General features: G+C 38.6%; 1 protein-coding gene across 2 annotated transcripts in view; it reads left to right on the forward strand.

The window, feature by feature from the left end:
• Nucleotides 1–23,853, forward strand: part of DAAM1 (dishevelled associated activator of morphogenesis 1) — a 181,078-nt gene that overhangs the window by 81,617 nt on the left and 75,608 nt on the right. For both annotated transcript variants that reach the window (XM_011961911.1, XM_011961910.1), the window contains one exon: nucleotides 18,667–18,756. In XM_011961911.1, coding sequence (XP_011817301.1) covers nucleotides 18,667–18,756 — 90 coding nt within the window. The remainder of the gene's footprint in view (nucleotides 1–18,666; nucleotides 18,757–23,853) is intronic.

Below are 23,853 nucleotides of genomic sequence, written 5' to 3' on the forward strand. Positions count from 1 at the left end.
GAATAGTATGAAGATATGCTGTATGTCACAAACAAAAGTTGGAATGTAGATACGGGCTTAAATGTGTGCAGTGCTAAAATTCCTATGGAGTAAATGTGAACTGCTGCCAAGATACAGTCAATTTAAAGGTGATGGAAAATGATCTCATATCTAGGACTTGATCAGTTATTTTGGCCCTGAGAACAACTGATGGTTTATGATATAGGCTGATGTTGACGTAAGTGGTTTTGCTTGCTGATATCTGCTGTACTTCTGAATAGAACTTTGCTTTGTTCCTAAAACAGTAGGGTTGGCAGTAGACTCTGATTTCAGTGGCATTATACATTTCTTTGTAATGGTTGAAGTCCTCTCTGCTTAGAGACAGTAAGATGGTAAAAATGATTTCTTAAGTTTCCTTCTAATCCTCTGATTCATTAAACACATCCAGTAAAGCTTAAGGTACAACCATAAAACCATTTTATTTCTTCTAATTCTAAACTTATATTTTATCTTACCAAGATCATTCCAAATATCCTTTCCTACAGGCTGTTAAATTTGGACTTTGACTTCATATTATTTTGTTACTATTTCAACTATTTATTTCTGGATGCTTCTTCTATCTTAATATTAGATCAAGGAGACTGAAATGAGTGGGCATGAAGAGATAGAGGAAAGAAACATGAATACATTGTATTTAAATAGAAATACGGCACTATAAAACCATCTCTGAATTAATAATGCTGTTGACAAAATGGCTATGGATCCTCTTGGTCCTGATGATTTTCATTAAAATGAATCCCAAAGAGACCCTGAATAGTATGGACCTACTTAGCTTTTGGCTATAATTTAAAATCTGACTACTTAACTTAGTCCTTATACTACCATGTGCAAATTATACAAAGTTGATATAGTATACTGACATTCCCATTCTCTATATGTCCTCATATAAGCCAATATAAGTGTCAAAAGGCTGAAGGAATAATTTGATCTTCATAAGTAGTGTGGTTTAGGTAAGCTTTTAAATGTAATTTTTAAAATGTGTTTCAGTAATGGCTAGAAGGATCTGGTAGTTTGTGCAATTAACTGTACATAAGAATATATCTTGATGCTCTGGGAATTATCTAGTCGCCATCGTTTGCTCTCAGAAAACACATGTGACATGGCCTTTGGGAGGTAATTGCTCAATACCATGGATGGTGTTTTTCAGATCTGAACTGTCCTTGAATATTTTTACTCGCTGTGTCTGGAATCCTCCCCACCCCAACCTTCAGTTCCCAGAATTCTTCTGGAATTTCAAGCTGTTCTTGGTGCGTGTTACAAGAGCTCATTGACCAGCTATATCTTTTAGTTATGATTTTCTGGCTTATGAGTGAAGAGCTAGAATCTTGGCAAACCAGATTCCTAAAAAAGTTGCAATATTTTTTCTTGTGTTCAGTTTTAAATGAATTTGTTGGCAAGATCTGAAAGCTGCTAGCTGTTTATTTCATTACTCAGTGCAATATTTAAGAACTAAATTAAACACCCAATAACTGAAAACTCAGAATATATATGACATGTATATATATATTTGATATATATATTTATGTTATATATATAATATGTATATGACTTGTTTTCAGGAAAAATGGGCATTTCTTGGATGTAGAAGGAAAAGTCAGAATCTTTTGCCATCTTTTCAACAATCAGATAGTTTTTTTTCTCATATGAATAACTCATTGTGTTAATCCACTATATATATGCACCTTTGCACCTTCGGGAGCAGAATGGATCGGGTGTTATATCTGACTTTCTCACGCTCAGGATCCTGGGGGCCTAGGGCAGTGCTTGGTTCAGAGTAGGTGCTCAATGAATGTTTTGCGCAATAAGTATTTGAGTGAATGTATGCACGCATGCATGAATTAATAACTGCTAAATCCTGCAGCAGTTGGGTTTGTATTTTAATATTCTCATAGTGGTGATAAGTTTGGGCTGGTGTTATACTCTGCCTGCACCCTATCCACCTGCTGTCATCCTATTTTACGCTTCCTTCTCATTGAAATGTTAGTTACAATGGGGACACCAAAGTGGCTGGCATGAAAGTTAGCAGATTAAAAGGATAAGGGTGATAATGTTTAAGAAATATTCTTTCTCTTTAAAAGTCTCTCTACTGTATATTACGTGGTAAAATAAATAGCTCCAATGTGGGAAGATTTCTTGTGGTAGATTGTCTTTTGACCCAATTAAAGCTTTAAAGTGTCAGATGAGCAGCCAAACAAGCCTCTTGAGGGTGTGGGAGGGCCCTGGGCCAGCAAGAGCAGTACTGGTGCTATCGAAGGAGGTGGCCATGTGTGGAACTTGGCTTCATGGCTGGTTGCCCACGGGGACTTAGGGTGCCTTTCTTGTCTGTCACTTTACAGCTGGTGCTATATCCCCAGTGATGAAGTACTTCCATTCAATTAGGAGAACACTGCTCAGAAATTCTCTCTTGCAGGAACAACAGACACTGGGGCCCATCAGAGGGTGGAGGGTGGGAGGAGGGAGAGGATCAGAAAAAATAACTATAGGTACTAGGTTTAATAGCTGGGTAATGAAATAATCTGCACAGCAAACCCCTTTAACACAAGTTTACCTATACAACAAACCTGCATATGTACCCCTGAACTTAAAAGTTTTAAAAAAATTTAGTAAGACTTGTCAACTGAAGTTGTACTAGATTATAGGTGTAAATACTGGAAATTTGGGTGGATATTGGGAGATGATTCTAACATGTTTAGAAGCAAGTTTATTTTAGATTACCAGAAAACTGCTGGTGATGCAGACTATTAAAACTTAAAGTCACTCTAATGAGTTTCTAGTTGAACAGTAAAAAAGCTGAACAAAAAGCCTATGTGTTTAGCTGCAGACTTTGTCTAGCCAACTGAATATAGTTTGCATTGCTTGCTATTAAGAGAAGGAAATAGTGTAAAACACTTAACCGCTGGTAGTAAGAAACTAGAAATTATTTCTATTAGTCAGCCTTTGCGGTGTTTCTCACTTCTTATTATGTATCGAGTGAAAACATGTCTATCAGACACAGATAATATTACTGTGTAGGTGGTGGTGAGTCATATTGTGGTATTTCATGTAATGACTAAGAATATTGGCAGAAATTTTGCAGGCTGAAAACCTCCAAGGTTTGTTCTCTGTGTTTACCAATCCCTTTTAGGGCTTAAAGCTCTCTCTTGTTTTCCATTTCAGTTTTTCCTGACTGGTTAGGAGCAGGTAATAATTCACTGAATGCACCTCTATGGAAACTGACAAAAATCTTATCTAGCTTTCAGATTTCTAACCACCATCATACTAAAATATTATTCTCAGGGTCATTGTGGTTAAATTTTAAGTGCTTCGTTGGCAATTCATGACTCCCAGATGAGATGGTCGTTTGCTGTAATGGCGCTGGATGTGTATATATTTAATGAACTATCATAGCTTTATAGTACATTTTCTCCATGCATTTTATAAAAATGTTTTCTGTTTGTTTGCTGCCAAAGCATCACCCTTCAATCTGCCATTAGCTTCTTCCTCTTGATGTTGTACTTATCACCATGTCATGTGTCTTTAGGTCACAGCTTCTTCCCCTTGATGATGTACTATCACCACGTCATGTGATTTGAGGTCTGCCCAGGTGCCTCTCCAGGGGCTTAACTTATTTCTGGTAGTGTTGAGTTGTGGGGTGGGAGGAGAGGGTTAAACTCAGAAAAGGCACTGCTAATGTTGAGTGTATCCTGGAAATGAATGGGAGCCTTGCAGCCTGCTGGACTTGTGGGAAACCCTTTCTGGGTGGAGTTAGGATAGGTAAATTGGGCCTGTTTATTCTGGACAAATATCTGAGGTATCTAATTTGAAAAGTACAAGTTAGACTTGTCTGAGTAAGAAAATGGTTGGTAATTCTGTGAACTCTGTACATTGAATCAGATGGACAGGTACCTTATCAAGGACCATTAAAAAGCAAAACAAAAGAAAAAGCAAAAAAACAAAACCCCCAAACACAACCACATACAAATAGCGAGTTGATTGGCAGGCTAACCTCAAGGGCCTGTCTTAGCTTCTTTTTCTCGTTTTTCTTAGTCCTCCTACCCATTCCCCCACCTCAAGCATTATTTGAATGTCCTCAGACCTTCTCTAAATATATATTTGTATGTATGTAAAGAGTTAGTTAACTTATTAGAAATAGATATCCTGAATTTCTTGGTGACTTCTCTTATTAGCCAAAAACTTGTATGTTATCTCATTGAAATCTAATGATTAGGTAGATTTTCAAATAATAAATGCTTTAGATATTGCTTTAGAGGTTTTATAAATGATCCCATATTTCAGTTTAGCTAAAATGTCTGAAAAGAGCTTTTTGTTCCAGAGTGTTAGTCTTTCAACTCATTCAAGACCCTTATTGTATATTATTTCAAAATTCCTTCCCTTGCTTTATCTAGCAAATCAATCCATTTCCTTCGATTGATTTGTACCATGCCAATTGTTTTCTGATTTATGTAGGTTTCTCTATAGAACTGCCTGCTTATTCTACAGTGTGGAATTGGTGAGGTTTCTTTGTACAGAATCTCTTAGAAGTGGGGCTTAATAATGCACTTTGTTACAGATGAAGCCTAGAACTTTAGTTCCCACAGCTGGGCTTCCCTCAGAGGTCCTTTCTTCTTAATAATAAAAAAAATCTTTTCTCCAAAATATTATAAATATGTAAAACATATAAATATATAAAAGCATAATTAATATCATCTCCAAGAAGAAAAGCCTTTTAATCTGTTGGTTTTAGTTTTTGAGAAACTGAAACTTTCTCTGGAGACGCATGATGTTTGATGCAAAGGTTTCTCCTTTTACCGCTTGCTAAATCATTTTCCTTTGACTTTTAAAACTCTATCCATAGAGAATAACATGGAAAAAAAAAATTCTGTGACCAGTGAAAGGAGCTAGGCCACCCAAGTCTAAGATGTAGTAAGATCTAGATTCTATACTCAACGAAGGTACTTCCTGGGGTTTGAGTAGTTACGTCTGTTTGTAGTCATAGTGAAAAACGTGGCTGTTAACTCACAGATGATGTGGTACAGTAGTCCTCCCTTACCAGCAGGGGATATGGTCCATCTAAAACCCTCCCCTCCCCCGTGGATGCCTGAAACCACACATAGTACTGAACTCTATATATACTATGTTTTTTTCCTATACATATATATCTATGTTAAACTTTAATTTATAAATTAGCCATAGTAAGGGGTTAACAACAATAACTAATAATAAAATAGAATAGTTGTAACAATAGGTTGTAATAAACGTTGATGTGAATGTGGTCTCCTCCTCTCTTAAAATATCTTACTGTACTCACCCTTCTTTTGGTGATGATGTGAAATGATAAAATGCCTGTGTGATCAGATGAAGTGAGGTGAATGACATAGGCATCAAGAGGTAGTGTTAGCCTACTACTGACCTTGAGATGAATTGTCAGGAGGAGGATCATCTGCTGCGGGTGAACCTGGATCTTCGAACCATGAGGATGCTAATGGTTAGATATTCATGACTAACGAGCAAGGAATGTATACAGCCTGAATATGCTGGCTGAAGGGTGATTCATGGCCTGTGCAGGACCATGTGAGATTTCATCACAATACCCAGAATGGCACACAGTTTTAAACTTAGGAATTTTTTGTTTCTGGAATTTTTTTTTTTTTTTTTGAATTCTTAATTTATACTTTTGGACCACAGTTGGCTGGAGGTAACTGAAATGGCAGAAAGCGAATTCAGAATTTAGAGAATAAGAGGGCACTACTATACTCTTCTGTAGTGCCAGTATTAGGGGGGAAAACAGAAAAAACTGAAAAGGTTCTTAAGGACTTCTTGTTAATATTAACATAGCACTTAATTACTAAGGGACCTTGGGGGAAACATTGCCTGTTGCTTGGCCTAAATGGAATACACACTAATAGAATTTATGTAACTTTCAAAGAAAGGATAAGGATATTTTAAGGAAGTGATCTTTGATTTCAAAGGAATGCTGTGTCTGAAATTGTAACATTTCCCAGATTGAGCTACTTACTTTAAAAGGGGTACACAGTTTTCTTTCCTCCTTCTTCATATGCTTCTTTCCAAATCAGTTTCTCTTTTAAACCAACTCCTTGGTTTATCTAATGTTCAAACAGAATTTTCTTTTCTTACTATCTATACAAGGCTGTATTTTTTCTACTTTGTCTACATAGAATTTTTTGTTTGTTTTCCTGGGGCTCCAACAAGCAGGCTTGATTTTTTTGTTGTTGTTTTGACAGCTTTATTGTGGAATAATTTATATGTTATAGAATTTACCTCTTGTAATTGTACAGTTTGAGTTTTAATAAATGTTTATAGTTGTTAACCATCACCGCCATAGTTTAGAACACTTCCAGCACCCCATCTCCCTTCGTGCCCATTTGCTGTCATCTCTGCCCTTGCTGTAGCCCCAATCATCTGCTTTCTGCCTCTATACATCTACTTTTTCTAAGAAATTCATGTAAAGAGATACTATTGAGATATAGTGATACTAATTGCTTTATTTTTCATGAATGCTTCCTTTAGTATTTAATTATCAAAATGTAAAATCTCCTGAAGTATTACCTTGAAGTAATTTGAAGAATGATTTTCAAATTGTTTCATATCCATTATTTTTTTCTTCTCCCATCAACTTTGCTTTCATTGCCCTCCTTGCCTGGCAACCTATCTAAATGAATATGCATAGTTAGAAGAGACGAGGCAAAAACAATCCAGCTGTGGTATAACTAAAGAAATACTGGGTGTTATCCAGAAGAAAGGTCTGTGAGAGGGACTGGAGATTCAAACATAGAAGCTAAAACTAAAACCGTACAGCTTCCAGAAAAAAACATACAATTTTTTTTTTTAACCTGTAAGGTATAGAATTTCTTAGAGAAGATTTACAATCATTAACTATATTTTAAAAATGGATAAATTAGACTTCATTAAAATTTAAAAAAACACGTGGTGATCAAAATACATCATTAACAAAATGAGAAAGCAAGCCACAGGCTAGGAGAAATACTCTCAATATATACCTCTAACAAAGGACATGTTTCCAGGATATATAAAGACTTCCTTTAAATCAGTAAAAATAAGACAAGCAACTCAATAAAAATGGGCAAAAGATTCGAACAGATATTTCACAAGTAATATGTATGAATGGCCAGTAAACATGTGAAAAGTTATGTTTAGCACCAGTTGTCATTAGGAAAATGTAAACTAAAACTACATTGAGATCATACTTAACAGAAACTAGAAGAGCTAAAATTTAAAAAAAACAGCACCAAATGTTGATGAGAATGTGGAGTATCTGGAACTGCCATGTATTGTGGACATGAGTATAAGATGGTACCACTAGATTCTGAGGTGTTAAGTGTTACAACCTCTTCAGTGTATACCTTTGCCAAACTCAGAAACTGTATACTTAACATTTGTACATTTCATTGTATGTGCATTTTACTTCAAATAATAGGCTTTAATCTTTAAAATGCACTAGGCATGTGCCGTGGCCCATGCCTGTAATCTCAGCACTTTGGGAGGCTGAGGCTGGAGGATGGCTTGAGCACAGGAGGTCAAGGGTACAGTGAACTGTGATCACAACACTGCACTCCAGCCTGGATGACAGAGAGAGACCCTATCTCTAAACAATAAAGTAATCAAGTAATCATCACTATATCTTACAATATCCCTTCCCTTCCTCCCTCCCAGCTTCCCCATCTTCTCTACTTTCTGCACACCTTCCTTTTTTTTTTTTTTTTTTTTCCATTTCTGCTATGTCAGATTGCTTTAGGTACTGGCAACTAATGCAAAGATGAATAGAATAAATTGAGTTCATGTCTGTTGGGAATGAGTTCACAATGAGAGTCAGATATACCAATAACATAGCTATAGCAATGTGATAAATGCCACAAAGCACAGAGGAGCTGCTCATCCCCAGAAAGGCAGGATAGGCTACCTGGAGGGAATAGCTGATGCCCTGTAAAAGCTTGGACGAATAGGATTGCCTCTTAGACATGGTGGGAAAGGCTCCTTGAAAAAGGGGAACAGCATGTGCAAACTTTCAGAAGTTGGTAGCTTGTGATCAGAGGTACTCGTTTTAAGTGCTATCATGTTTTTCTAAGAAAAAGGGAATGAGTTACTATTTTTTTTTTATTTTCTCTCCTCCTCTCCTCTTTCCTTCTCTTCCCTGTTTCCTATTAGCCATTCAGAATGCAAATATAACCTGTCACCTTCCCCTCACCAGACATTTCCTGCAGGACGAGTTCTTCTTACTTTCTGTCCCAAGACAGATTTCTCCGCAAGAGTTGACAGTCGACTTGCAAACCAAAACACACCCGCTATGGAATGTTCACCTCTAGGGAATAGCCTTAGATCTTTCACCCTCTGGGGATTGCCTCGGGACTTTCATCTACCAGGAGGACATATCAAAAGCATGCCGGCTTGGCCACTTTTACAACTTAATTCTGCTCAGAAAGGCACCAACTCAGCTGTTCAGTAGATAAGACACCAGGCTAGCAGGGGGACCCCTTGCCCTTGCTCACTACCCCCTTACCTTATAAAGGTGTCCGCTTTCTGCTCCAAAGGTGAAGTGGCATATTTAAAGCCAGGATGCTTTGTGCCCCTTCCCCAGGCTAGCTACGGAGTAAATTCACTTGCCTTCTATGAGACCTCACTCTTGTTAATTGGACTTTACATGCAGTGAGCAATTAACCTGCTTTTCGGATACACTAGAAGATGCTGCTGTTGGAGGAGGAGGAGGGGAGGTGGGAAGTTCAGCAAAAGTCGTGAAGGGGCCTTTACCTCCTAAGGAATTTGGACTTTATCTTGAAAAGAATGGGAACCTGTAAAGCTTTCTATCATCGTGTCTTCCTAACTAGATTATAAATTCCTTGAAATCAGGATCTGTTATTCATCTTTGTATTCTTTATAATGTCTGGCTCTGGTCCTGGAATGGGTAGGACAGTGAGTAAGTGTTGGTTGATCTCATAAGGCTGTGATAGTCTCTTAAAGTGTTGCATGCTTGATTCAGCCGTATTATGAAATCAAAATGAGTCAAAGCAGAGATACTTTTGGAATGGAGGGGTAGGGGTCTTATTATTACATCCTGGTCATTGTGCCTAGGTTCTCCCAGTTATTGTCAAATTTAATCTGTGTCACTCTCCTCACTCAGAATCCACCAATCCAGATTGCTCTTAGGATAAAGAATTAAGTCCACAGTGGCTTTCAAGGCTACTGTTCATTGTCTGCAGTGCTTTCTACCTCTTTACTTCCTATTTACCTCTAAGCTCTGTACATTTCCTGGGGAAACTCTTCACTGTCCCACCTTTCCCCATAACAAGTGGGTTCTCAGAACTAAATTTAGTGTGTAACATGTTCCCTCATAATGGAATTTTCTGTAAAAAACCCTCATTGCTTCCCTGATTGTTCATTGTGTTGATCATTCTTGAGTTAGTGTGACTATTTGCTTTCCCCTCTGTCTGAATGAGGATTGAGCTCCATGATACTTTTTTGAATCCTGCACCTATCACAATGCCTGGAATTTAACAGATAGATACTCAACAACATTTTTTTTTTGATAGATGACTATCAGGAATATATGACTATTCTGTCTTTAGATGAAGAAATTGAAGTTCAGAGGCTGAGTCACTTGTGCAAGATTACATAAGCCTTAAAGCCAGATGTGGAACTCAGGGATATCTGACAACAAACCCCCACTCTTTTTGCTAAGAGACACTCAGTAAATGGATGCATTTTCATGTTTGTATCAGTGTCGTGATTTTACCTACCTGTGTTGACAGAATGAACAGTGTGGTGATTAAGAACACAGGCTGTATAACCAGACAGTCTAGACTCGAGTTCTTCCTCCACTGTTTACCAGCTTTGTTGCCTTGAGCAAGCTACTTAATCCACTCTGACTCAGTTTTCTAGAAAATCATATAATAATATGACCTACTTTATAGGATTGTTGTAAGGATACAGTATATTAATCAATATAAAACACTACTATTTAGAAAATAGAAAGTGCTCAATAATTGTTAGATATTACTGTTAGCAGTACCCATTTATTCCTTTCCATTTTCTTACTGTAATCAAAAATTATATGCAGAGACCCTACAGTAACTTTTTTTTTTTTGCTCAATGAAAATTATCTTCTTGCATGAAATCACCTGCCCCTAATTCCTAGTTCGTATGTGTTCTTTCAATTCACAATTGGTCATTTCTGCATCTCAGCAGAAGCAGAAGTTATCTACCTGTAACAGCAAAACATAGTTATATTAAAACCCTTCACTTTGGGAGGCCGAGACGGGCAGATCACGAGGTCAGGAGATCGAGACCATCCCGGCTAACACGGTGAAACCCTGTCTCTACTAAAAAATACAAAAAAACTAGCCGGGCGAGGTGACAGACGCCTGTAGTCCCAACTACTTGGGAGGCTGAAGCAGGAGAATGGCGTAAACCCAGGAGGCGGAGCTTGCAGGGAGCCAAGATCCAGCCACTGCACTCCAGCCAGGGCGACAGAGCAAGACTCTCTCTCAAAAAAAAAAAAAACTCTTTGCTTTGAATGTCTAGGTTTTAGGAATCACATGTTTCTTCACACCTCTGCTCAGTTAACAAAAACTGTGCTATAGTGTAGTAAAGGATACACTACTAATAGTACAGTTCTCTCTCACACAAACCAAACGTTACCCCCAAAGTAAGCAAGTTACTATTAGCTGTTTGAATAATTGACCTGATTGTTGAGAAGTGATTTATGTCACCATTATTTTCCCATTCATCAATAGTTAAGAGCAGGTATGAATAACAGGAAATTAAAAAGGAAGAAAAATAATTACTTCACATATATAATAGCTGTATGCCAAAATTCTAACATTTTTAACATGTTCCCTCATAATGGAATTTTTTGTAAAAATCCCTCATTACTTCTCTGGTTGTTCATTGTGTTTAAATTCTTAATAGCTAGTTTTTGTGGTTAGGGAGTAATACTGTCTGTGTGTGTTTTAGTGACATAACTGTTTACCTTGCCCTTGAAAGTAGCAATTGATTTGTGTTTAAATGATGAAATAACAACAGTACAGTTGCCACCTCTGTGTCAGGCATTACTGCATGCTTAGTTGATTTTGCCAGTCCTCACAACAGCCTTGCAAGAGAAATGATGTACCTCTCCTGGAGATGAGGATGTAGAGGCTTAAAAAGATCATGAACTTCCCAAGGGAACTAGCATATTTTAGGCCATAGCTAGGCACTGGAGGTATGGGTGTTAACAAGATACTGTGTAAGGTGATAACTAGAAGCAAGCCTGGCAAAGTCAGTTAGGGTTATAAATGGAAGACTTCAAAGGCAGGCTGAGGAGTGGAGAATTAATTTGGTAGGCAATGTGGAACTAATAAAGTTTTTTGAACTGGGAGCTCAAAACAGCACAGGTGCTCCCTTTTTAAGGCAGTGGTTCTAAAATGTGGTCTTAGGACCAGCAGCAACACCTGGAAACTTACTGAAAATGCAATTTCTTTTCCTCCCTGTTCAATCCTAAATGCTGGATGATAAGTGATTTAAGGAACCTTCCTGGTGATTCTGATGCTTGCTCATGTTTGAAAACCACTTCTTTAGGAGAAATCTGCCCATGTTCAGCAGGAAGGATTGGAAAGACAAAGAGGAACACTGGGAGGCTGTAGCCAGAAGCCAAGGAGAAGTTATTAGGACATAAGTGTTGGTGGTTTCAGTGAGAATGAAACAAAGGGAAAATCAAAGAGGAAAAAAAATGAGGTTTTTCAAGGAAGGAATAACAGGACTTGATGACTAAATAGAGGTAGGAATATAAGATGTGAAGTCAGTATCCTAAGCCTACATGTCCGTGAGTATTATAGAACTGCAGATATATACAAGAGCCATTCAGAGGGGGACTTTTAAAATATTCCTTGGAGATCTAAATCTTACTGTGTTTCATTTACATATTTTATTGAAATGGCTAAAATGTAGACTTTCAGAATCTGATGGTAAGGAAGCTCATTTGGATACAAGAGAAGGTTGAAACCCAATCCAAGAAAAATAGTCAAATGATCCTGGAGTTGAAAGATGAAATAACCATCTTTAAGAAAAAACCAAACTGTGGACTTCTGGAAATGAAAAAATCACTACAGGAATTTCAAAATACAATTGGAAGCATTAACAACAGAATAGACCAATTTGAGGAAGGAATCTCAGAGCTTGAATACCATTCCTTCAAAGTAACACAGGCAGACAAAAATAAAAAAGAATGAAAGAATGTAAAAAAAAGAATGAAACCTCAAAGATATGGGATTATGTGAATACCTATATTTATTGGCATTTCAGAAAGAAAGAGAGATCAAGCTACTTGGAAAATATATTTGAGGATATAGGCAACAAAAATTTCCCCAGACTCACTAGAGGGGTTGATATGCAAATTCAAGAAATTCAGAGAACTCGTATGAAAAACTATGCAAGGTAACCATCCCTAAGACACATAGTCATCAGATTCTCCATGGTCAATGCAAAAGAAAAAATCTTAAAGGCAGCAAGAGAGAAGGGGAAGGTCACTTACAAAGAGAACCCCATCAGGCTAACAGTGGACCTTTCAGCAGAAACCTTATAAGCCAGAAGAGATTCAGGGACTATTTTCAATATCCTTAAAGAAAAGAAATTCCAACTAAAAATTTCATATCCTGCCAAACTAAGCTTCATAAAGTGAAGGAGAAACAAAATCCTTTTCAGACAGGCAAATGCTAAGGGAACTCGTTACAATTAGACCTGCCTTACAAGATCTCCTAAAGGGAGTGCTAAATATGGAAATAAAAGAACAATACCTGCCATGATAATGAAGTCTACATACGCACATACAGTCAAGTCTACATAACAACCAGCTAACAGCACAATGAAAGGATAAAATCCTCACATATTAATATGGATTCTGAATGTAGACAGGCTAAATGTCCCACTCAAAAGGCATGGAGTAGCACTTTGGATAAAGAAGCAAGACCCACTGCCTGCTGCTTTCAAGAGACCCATCTCACAAGTAATGGTGCTGATAGGCTCAAAGTAAAAGAAGTGTCAGGAAAGTAGAAAACAAAAAAGAACAGGGGTTGCTATTCTTGTATCTGATAAAACAGATTTTAAACCAACAATGATCAAAAAGGACAAAGAAAGTCATTAACATAGTGATAAAAGGCCCAATCCAACAAGAAGACTTAACTATCCTGAATATATACATACCCAATATTGGAGCACCCAGATTCATAAAACAGGATTTTAGAGACCTACAAAGAGATTTAGAGAACCAAACAGTGATACTAGGGGACTTCAACACCCTACCAACAGTGTTAAACAGATCATTGAGGCAGAAAACTAACAGATATTCTAGACTTAAACTCAATGCTTGGCCAATTGGACCTAATAGACATCTACAGAACACTCCACCCAGCAACAACAGAATATATATTCTGCTCATCTCACATGACACATACTCTTAAGATGAATGGCATGTTCAGCTATCAAACAAATCTCAACAAATTCAGAAAAATCAAAATCATACCAGTCACACTCTTTGACCACAGTGGAATAAAAATGGAAATCAATACCAAGAAGATTTATCAAAACCATAAAAACACATGGAAGTTAAACAACCTGCTCCTGAAAGACTTTTTGATAAAGAATGAAATTAAGGCAAAAATTTTTAAAAATCCTTGAAATTAATGACAACGAAGACAAAATATACTAGAATTTTTGGGACAGAGCTAAAGCAGTGTTACGAAGAAAATCTGTTGTGCTAAATGCCTACATCAAAAAGTTAGATCTCAAGTTAACCTAATGATGCACCTACAGGAACTAGAAAAAGAAGAGCAAGCCAACTCCAAAGCTAGCAGAAGAAAAGAAATTACCAAAATCAGAGCTGAACTGAGTGAAATTGAGATGTGAAAATTCATACAAAAAAATCAACAAAGCCAAAAGTTGATTCTTGGAAAGATTAAACAAGATTTATAGACTGCTAGCTAGATTAATAAAGGAAAAAGCAGAGAAAATCCAAATAAACACAATCAGAAACAACAAAGGTAATGTTACAACTGACCCCCATGGAAACAAACAAAAAAGTCCTTAGAGACTGTTACAAACACCTCTGTGCACAAAGAAATGGATACATTCCTAGAAACACACAGCCTCCCAAGATTGAACCAGGAAGAAATTTAAATCATGAACAGACCAATAATGAGTTCTGAAATTAAATCAGTAATACAAAAAAATACCTACTGACCAAACAAAAGCAGCCCTGGACTAGATAGATTCACAGCTGAATTCTACCAGATATATGAAGAAGAGCTAGTACCAATCCTACTGAAATTATTCCAAAAATTCAAGGCAGAGGGACTCCTCCCTAACTCTCTGAAACCAGCATCACCCTAATACCAAAGACTGGCAGAGACACAAGAAAAAAAAGGAAACTTCAGGTTAATATCTCTGATGAATATAGATGCAAGAATCCTCAGCAAAGTACTAGCAAACCAAATCCAGCAGCACATCAAAAAGTTAATTCACCACAATCAAGTAGGCTTTATTCCTGGTATACAAAGTTGGTCTAACATATGCCAATCAACGTGATTCACCACATAAACAATAATAAAAACCTTATGATCATCTCTATAGATGCAGAAGAGGCCTTTGATAAAATTCAGCATCCCTTCATGTTAAAAAATCCTCAACAAATTAGGCTTCAAAGGAACATACCTCAAAATAGCAAGAGCCATCTATGACACACCCACAGCCAGCATCATACTGAATGGACAAAAGCTGGAAGCCTTCCGTTTGAGAACTGGAATAAGACAAGAATGCCCATTCTCACCACTTCTATGCAACATGCTACTGGAATTGCTAGCCAGAGCAAATAAACAAGAGAAAGAAATAAAAGGCATCAAAATAAGAGAGAAAGTCAAAGTGTCTCTCTTTATGATATGTTTCTATACCTAGAAAACCCCATAGACTCTGCCAGAAGGTTTCTAGAACTGATAAACAACTTTAGTACAGTTACAGGATGCAAAACCAATGTGAAAAAATCAGTAGCATTTCTATACACCAATAACATTCAAGTTCAGACCTACATAAAGAACAAAATTCCACAGGCAATAGCTTCAAAAAGAATAAAATGCCTAGGAATATGCTTATCAAGGGAGTGAAAGATCTCTACAATGAGAATTACACTGCAGAAAGAAATCAGAGCCAACATAAACAAATGGAAAAACATTCCATGCTCATGGATAGGAAGAATCAATATTGTTAAAATGACCATACTGCCCCAAGCAATTTACAGAGTCAATGCTATTCCTGTCAAACTGCCAATGTCATTTTTCACAGAATTAGAAAAAAGTAACCTAAAATTCGTATAGAACCAGAAAGGAGCATGGACCATCAAAGCAATCCTAAGCAAAAAGAACAAAGCCAGAGACTTCACACCAGCCAACTTCAAACTATACAGCAGGACTACAAAAACCAAAACATCATGGTACTGGTACAAAAACAGACACATAAACCAATGGAACAGCATGGAGAACCCAGAAATGAAGCCACACACCTGCAACCACCTGAGCCCTAACAAAGTTGACAATGACAAACAGTAGAGAAAAGACATCCTGTTCAATAAATGGTGGTAGGATAACTGGCTAGCCATAGGCAGAAGATTGAAACTGGACCCCTTTCTTTCACATAAGGAAAAGTTAACTCAAGATAGATTAAAGACCTAACTGTAAGACCTAAAGCAATAAAAACCCTAGAGGAAAACCTAGGAAATACGATTCTGCACATCAGCTTTGGGAAAGAATTTCTGACTAAGTCTCTAAAAGAAATGGGAACAAAAGCAGAAATTGACAGGTGGGACTTGATTAAACAGTTTCTCCACAGCAAAAGAAACTATCAAGAGAGTAAATAGACACCCTACAAAATGAGAGAAAATATTTGCAAGTATGCATCTGACAAAGGTCTAATATCCAGAATCTATAAGAAATCAGCAAGCAAAAAACAACCCAATGAAAAAATGGGCAAAAGACATTAAGAGACATGTCTGAAAAGAAGACATGCATGCAGCCAATATGAAAAAATGCTAATCACTGTACTACTCTGTTTTCATACTGCTGCAAAGAACTACCTGAGACTGGACAATTTACTAAGAAAAGAGGTTTAATTGACTCACAGTTCTGCAGGCTTAACAGGAAGCATGACTGGGAGGCCTCAGGAAAGTTACAATCACGGCAGAAGGGGAAGCAAGCACATTTTCCTATCGTAGCAGAAGAGAGAGAGAGAGAGACAGAGAGAGAGAGCACGCACAAAGCGGGGAGTACCGCACACTGTTTTTTTTTTTTCTTTTTCTTTTTCTTTTGAGATGGAGCCTCGCTCTGTCACACAGGCTGGAGTGCAGTGGCACAATCTCGGCTCACTGCAACCTCCACCTCCCGGGTTCAAGTGATTCTTCTGCCTCAGCCTCCTGAGTAGCTGGGACTACAGGCGTGTGCCACCACACCCGGCTAATCTTTTGTATTTTTAGTAGAGACGGAGTTTGACCGTGTTGTCCAGGTTGGTCTCGATCTCCTGACCTCATGATCCGCCCACCTCGGCCTCCTAAAGTGCTGAGATTACAGGCTTGAGCCACCACGTCCGGCCCAACCACACACTTTTAAACCGTCAAATCTAATAGGAACTCACTCGCTCATCACAAAAACAGTGAGGGGGAATCTGCCCTCATAATCCAATAACCTCCCACCAGGCCCCTCCCCTGACACATGGGGATTACAATTCGACATGAGATTTGGGTGGGGATGCAGAGCCAAATCGTGTCAGTTACTAATTATTAGAGAAATGCAAATCAAAACCACAATGAGATATTATACCAGTCAGAATGGCTATTATTTAAAAGTCAAAGAACAACACATGCTAGTGAGGTTACAGAGAAGAGGGAACAGTTATACACTGCTGGTAAGAATGCAAATTAGTTCAGCTACTGTGGAAAGCAGTGTGAAGATTTCTCAGAGAATTTAAAATATAACTAGCATTTGACTCAACAATCCCACTATTGGATATATATATGAAGCAAAATAAATTGTTCTCCCAAAAAGACATATGCACTTGTATGTTCACTGCAGCACTGTTCACAATAGCAAAGACATGGAATCAACCAAGATGTTCATCAACAGTGAACTGGATCAAGAAAATGTGATGTATATAATGGAATACTATGCAACCATAAAAAGAACAAGATCATGTCGCTTGTAGCAACGCGTATGCTGCTGGAGGCCAGCATCCTTAGTGAACCATCCCAGGAACAGAAAACTAAATATCGCATGTTTCGTCTTATAAGTAGGAGCTAAACTTTGAAGACACATGGACACAAAGATGGGAACAATAGAACCTGGGGACTTGAACGGGAAGGTGGTGGGGGTGTTGGCAGGAATGCTACCTTTCAGGTACTGTGCTCACCACCTTGGTGATGGGATCATTTGTACACAAAGCCTCAGTGACATACAAGTTACCTCTGTAACAAACCTGCACGTGTACCTCTGGACCTAAAGTAAAAGTAGAAAAAAAGTAACAGACTGTGGGTCAAGTTCTTGTTAAACACCAATAACTTTTTCCTAAGCTCTTCATGTTCATGATTCTGTTATTGTTATCCATTACTTATTAACATTTATAAATTGCCTTCCTTTAGGGTTCAGTCTAAGTAGTACATAACTATAAAGTTAATGTTTCCAAACACTGATCTGAAAGGCTAAACATCTGGACTCTGGAGTTAAACAGTTCTAAGCTTAAAACACAACTCCACTATTTGCTAGGTGTGCAGTCTTGAATAACTGGTGTGGCCAATCTTCAGCCTAAACTTTTGCAAGCTATATCAGTGTGGATGTAGCAACGAGTGGACCACTTGGGGTTGTTGTGAGAGCTATAGTAAATGAGAACATGCCTGCACATAATGTACTGAGTAAATATCAGTTGGTGTTTATGCAATGAGGGAGTCACTGCCTTGCCCAAAACTTCATTGTCTCAATTCATTCAAGAAAATAACCTCCTTAGTCTGGCATTTAAAGCTTTCCGCTATTCACTCCCTACCTCTCCAACCTTTAAACTGATGATCCTTTGCAGAAACTGATGATCCTTTGCAGATCCTTTGTACTTCCATTAAGCTGACCATTGTCCCACATACACACTGTCTGTCACCACACCCAGCCTTTGTCTGTTTCTCCCCTTCTCATGTCCAAGTCCTTCAGGGCCCAGCCTGTTAGTGTTTGTGAAGCCATCCCAGCAAACCCTCATCTTTAACGTGACCAATATTTCTAAACTCCTGAAGTTTGACGCCTTTTGCTGCTCAATGGACCATAGTCAGCAGTAGACAGTAGCTCAGGATAATTCTGCCCATGCTTGGTCCACTCTCCCCTGACCTTTGGTGACTGTAGGGCTGTGCCTTATCCCTCTTGCTGTGCCCCATGCCTAGCCCCCTGCCAGGGACATGCTTTCTTCATGATGAAAAAACATACCTAACTTAGCTTCTTGATCTTTTTCAAGTTCATTTAAATATGTGTTGGTGTTTTCGGTATTTTTTCTTCTTTGATGATACTGATAACATTCCCTACAGGAATAACGTTTAACCTATGAAACACTAATTATTTTCTTTCTTCTCAGGATGAACTGGACCTCACAGACAAACACAGAGAAGCCATGTTTGCACTTCCAGCTGAGAAAAAATGGCAAATATACTGTAGCAAGAAAAAGGTAAGATTTTCATTGTGATTATGGTTAATTGGAAAATAATCATTGATTCCATTTGCTTTTCCATTTCACCACTAGAATTGGACAGCTCTTTGTAATGTGAAAACCAGATTGAATGTGTTATGTTGTGTCTGTGGTGCTACATGTAGCCAGTGTCAATTCTCTGCATGTTGTTTCTGTCAACACTTCATTGGGCTCTTTTCCACCTGTAACCATCATTCATAGTCATGTGTAACTGAGACCCAAAATAATGTTTCCTTACACAAGACAAATTCCCCCCACCCCTGTTGTTAACACAGCAGTCTGTATATAGGTGGTCTAGGACCAGGTATGGGGGTCACAGCGCTCTACAACCATCTTCTGACAACTTTCCATTTCATCATCTCTCTGGTGTGGCCCCATCCCATGCGCCAAGGTGACTCTCCAGCCCCTTCATGTTCCAAACCAATGATGGAAGAAAGGAAAGGAGACACAGGCTCCCCCGCTCCCACTTTGAGGGACACATTCCTGGAGTTATACGCCTAACTCCCTCTCTTTTCCCACTGCTAGTTGCATGGCCACATCCACTGAAAGGACCAAAGTCTTTATTCTGGGCAGTCACTTCCCATTTAAGATCTGGGGGTTCTATTACCTCAAGAGATGGGGAGAATGGATATAGGGGACAGTGAATACCAAAACTCTTCTTAATTCCCTAGTGTCTGTGGCACCAGGCATCACTCCATGGTGACTGTATCTCCTGAAATAGAGTGTACTTTGCCATCTTTTAAACCCTGTAGCAGATTCTGAGGATATCCCTACACCCATTTTTGGGACTAATTCTGTTCATGGCCACCTTTTGCCATTTTCCCTTCTGTTCCAGCAGAGACTTAAACCAGGATGGGGTAGTGGGAAGGGCAGGGCTAGCACCTAACTCTCCAACAGGCATTGGACACTTTGATGACTCACTCCCGACCCAGGGAAACAGGAACAAACTATACAATAATCCAGTATTTTTTCAAGACACCACTATGAGGGAAACCTTTCACTAGGTGAAACCAGTCTGCAGCTTGGGACCTCCATTTTCCCATGTGGCATCTATCAGCACACCTGCCCCCTTTGCTACCTTGTGTAATTGCCCTGTGCCACTCTCCTGGGAGCATCTTACATTACTCAATAAAGGGATTCTCTCTCTAGCAGTGAGCCTATGTGAGTGGCTCTCCACCTGACTTTATGCCTCTGATGAAAAGGCACCATGTCTTACCCATCTTTGTAACTCCAGCATCTGACACTTTGAAATGAATGCATGATGACTGAACCACTGCATTGTCATTAGTTATACTGAATACTGTCAAAAAATTTAAAGCACGTTAATTTTCCACCTGAGCAATTGTAATTGGTAGAACTGTGTGTCAGATTCAGTTCTGGTGGCCTTTTCTGAGAAATGTGGTCAGCCATAACCCCTCAGTGTGATCTCTGAGCCTCTATCAGGTTATTTCCAAACTGAAGCCTTAAGAATTCTTAATCCAGTAGTAACCAGTAAAATATCATTGTGAAATAAATGTCTTCCTCTCCTCTTCTGCTGTTTCTCTTTGTATACATTGAAACAACTAGAAAACCTCTTTTTTATTGAACTGATTGTCATGGCTCAAGAAACAAATATAATACACTGAGAAAGAATTTTAAAATGGAATAAAATGTGCTCAGTTCTGAAACTGGTATTATATAGCCTTTGGAAACAAGGGAACTTTTCGCACTGCCATCTTAAAAACCTGCTGCTATTCCGTGGTGTGTATGTGCCACATTTTCTTCATCCAGTCTGTCATTGATGGAGATTTGGGTTGGTTCCAAGTCTTTGCTGTTGTGAATAGTGCCACAGTAAACATACATGTGCATGTGTCTTTATAGCAGCATGATTTATAATCCTTTGGCTATATACCCAGTAATGGGATGGCTGGGTCAAATGATATTTCTAGTTCTAGATCCTTGAGGAATTGCCATACTGTCTTCCACAATGGTTGAACTAGTTTACAGTCCCACCAACAGTGTGAAAGTGTTCCTGTTTCTTCATATCCTCTCCAGCACCTGTTGTTTCCTGACTTTTTAATGATTGCCATTCTAACTGGTGTAGGGACATGGATGAAGCTGGAAACCATCATTCTCAGCAAACTATTGCCAGGGCGAAAAACCAAACACCGCATATTCTCACTCATAGGTGGGAATTGAACAATGAGAACACTTGGACACAGGAAGGGGAACATCACACACCGGGGCCTGTCGTGGGGTGGGGGGAGGAGGGGAGGGATAGCGTTAGGAGATATACCTGATGTAAATGACGAGTTGATGTGTGCAGCACACCAACATGGCACATGTGTACATATGTAACAAACCTGCACGTTGTGCACATGTACCCTAGAGCTTAAAGTATAATAAAAAATAAATAAATAAATAACCTGCTGCTAGAACTGAGAAAGATAAATCCTCAAGTTGCGGGTATACACAGAGGACATTGTCCATTTTGGCTCATTCTAATGTAGATTTTTTCTGAAAATTAGGAAACAATACAAAGGAGGGATTTAGAATGTTCACTAGAGGAAAGAAAAGGGCAGGAAAATGGGAGCAGCTTACTGAGGGGAAAGTTTTCTTCTTTCCCAGATTTTATTACACCCTTGACAGCAATAGAAAGTTAATCATGGAAACCACTGCCCCTTAGATTAGAAAAGGCAAACCCTGGAGAATTGTAATGACCTCGGGCTTGCAGCTGCTGCTCATTTTTCAATTTCCGCACCTATCGAATCCCCTTGAAAACTTCATCTCAAGTGTGCATGATGAGGGGTTTGCTTCTTGTAGGAGGATGGATATGGATGTGGCCACTGGCCTCAGAATCCCACTTTTTGACGGATGGGCCTTTCTTATTAGTACCTGGCTGGATTGCACAAACCTTTGAGAATGCACTTCTACTAGCTTCATTCCAACAGCTTGGCTTCCTTATATGACTTAGCAACCAGTGGGAAAGCCATTTTAACTCTTTAGGGAATCCCATGGGTTCTAGATTTGCCTCACTTTAAAATGGATGATAGCATTGCTTGACCAAAGATTTTCTTAATTTGAGCTTCTAACACTGTTAAAACTCTACTGTGCCTTTGGTCTGAAACTGAACTTTTTGGGCACTGCAATAAATTGGGAAATACACAATGAATATGAGAACACGAAAACTGAACCAGGAGAAGGATATTATGTTTACCTCTCTTCAGAGAATGTAATTTCCTGAAGGACAGGTTGCCCATTCTCAGAATAGAGCCCCGTAGTGGCCATCCTTAATATTAAGAACAGATTATTTTCCTTGGAACATCTCTCGCATAGCCTTTTCAAATCAGGCTTATCACCAGCAAGCCAAGCCACATCCATTTCTCAGACTGGAGGAAAGCTACACTCCCAGGGCTCTGTCACATTTCCCATCTTTCAAGATTAGAACACAGGGCATTACAGACATTCTCACACATAGTAAAGTCATAGAGTAAGGGGCCTCTGAAGCCAACCGAAACAGATGGCGTGAGTTGGTGAAAAGCAAACTTTCCATGTAAAAATGAACAGAAATTGTGAAGGCCAATGAGCCTGGGACCTAAAGACAGGGCCAACTTTGGCTCAGCCAAGTGTCTGTTTCCCTGTCCAACAGTGACTTGAGTCCCGGCAGCAGCTATCTGCTTATCAAGCTCAGTATTCATTTATGAAACTTCTCTATATCTCTGGTTGAAAACCTATTTCCAGAGCCAAAATCAAAGCAGAAAATATTTCTCAGACTAAAACGATGCAAAAGAAGTTAATTGGAATTTTGTCTAATTGAGTAATCTGGGGGGAGCATAAGAGACGGATGTTGAGGCCTTGTTGAAAGTTCAAACAAATCTAAAACGTACCACACTGGTTCGTCATCTTTGCTGTCATAGGCTCAAATCCACTGTCTTTTTTTTTTTTTTTTTTTTAACTTTCATGAAAGGTCCAAAAAGGGTTCTGTTAGTTGGGATGGGGTATTTTCAAATAGGAAATGTTTGTGTTTCTTATCTTTAAAGGTAATTCCCTTTTTAGTTCCAATCACAACATACTCTTTTGTTTAAATGAGGTTTTTCCCGGTCTCGAGCCAGAAACTGCATCTGTTAACAATCTTTTGGATTTTAAACTGAAGCTTTTTAAACAATGAACCATCTGACCACAAAAGGCATCTGGCCATGCTGTATTTGCTTATTGTTAACATGATTTTTAAATCCTGGGAACAGTAAGGAATAAGTCTTCAGAGAGGAGAAAATAAAGTGGGTGTATACATGTATTATGCTGACAGCAATCTTATCAGCACAGGAAGAAATCATCTTTAATTGCTTTTCTGCCCAGAAGCAAATGTACAAGCTGTATCACTTAACCAGTCCTTATTAGTATCCAGAAAATACTTGTACCCCTTCTTGGGCTTCAGAGTTTGCCAAGTAAGTAAATGGGGATGTAGACACTGCTAGCCGTGATGACAGCAGATATTTGAGGCAAAGATCAGGATTTGATGATTGTGCCTAATTTTTCCTGCTTTGTTTCTGATCTCTAAAGCCAAGGCCTAACTAAGTGGTATTAGATTGTTCATATTACATTTCTGTATGTTTTGAGGTCTACTTTGGGGAAGGTGAATTTTTACTCTGCTGCCGAGTGTGTGTTTGATTCTAGCCTAATTAAATCATTCAGTAATCTTGCCTATCCTGGCTGCAGCTCAGCTATCGTGATTTCTGCAAACTGTTGATCTGGTGCTAGGTACATACTGAAGACATCTAGGGAAAGTGGCTGAAAGTTCAGCTAGTACTTTTCATTTATTCCTTAATTTGGTTTGTATACCCTGACTGGATCAATTCCTGACTCTTACCCACAAAAAGGAATTCGTTCACCACATGCACAAAAAGATTAAAGTTGTATTGTGTGTGGCCATTGGGATGCAGTTCTTTCAGTTCCTGGAGAGCTGAAGCCCTCCTGTGTTTGCAGTGCTAGAGAGGCAGTAGCTTGATCAAAACACAGATTTACACAGATTTAAAGAAACGTATGTTAAAGTAGTGGAATTAAAGACAAAAGAAACCATCCATTTTCTACACAAAGTAG

This window comes from Colobus angolensis, unplaced genomic scaffold (genome assembly GCF_000951035.1).
Source record: "Colobus angolensis palliatus isolate OR3802 unplaced genomic scaffold, Cang.pa_1.0 Scaffold57, whole genome shotgun sequence".
NCBI classification, from domain to species: domain Eukaryota; kingdom Metazoa; phylum Chordata; class Mammalia; order Primates; family Cercopithecidae; genus Colobus; species Colobus angolensis.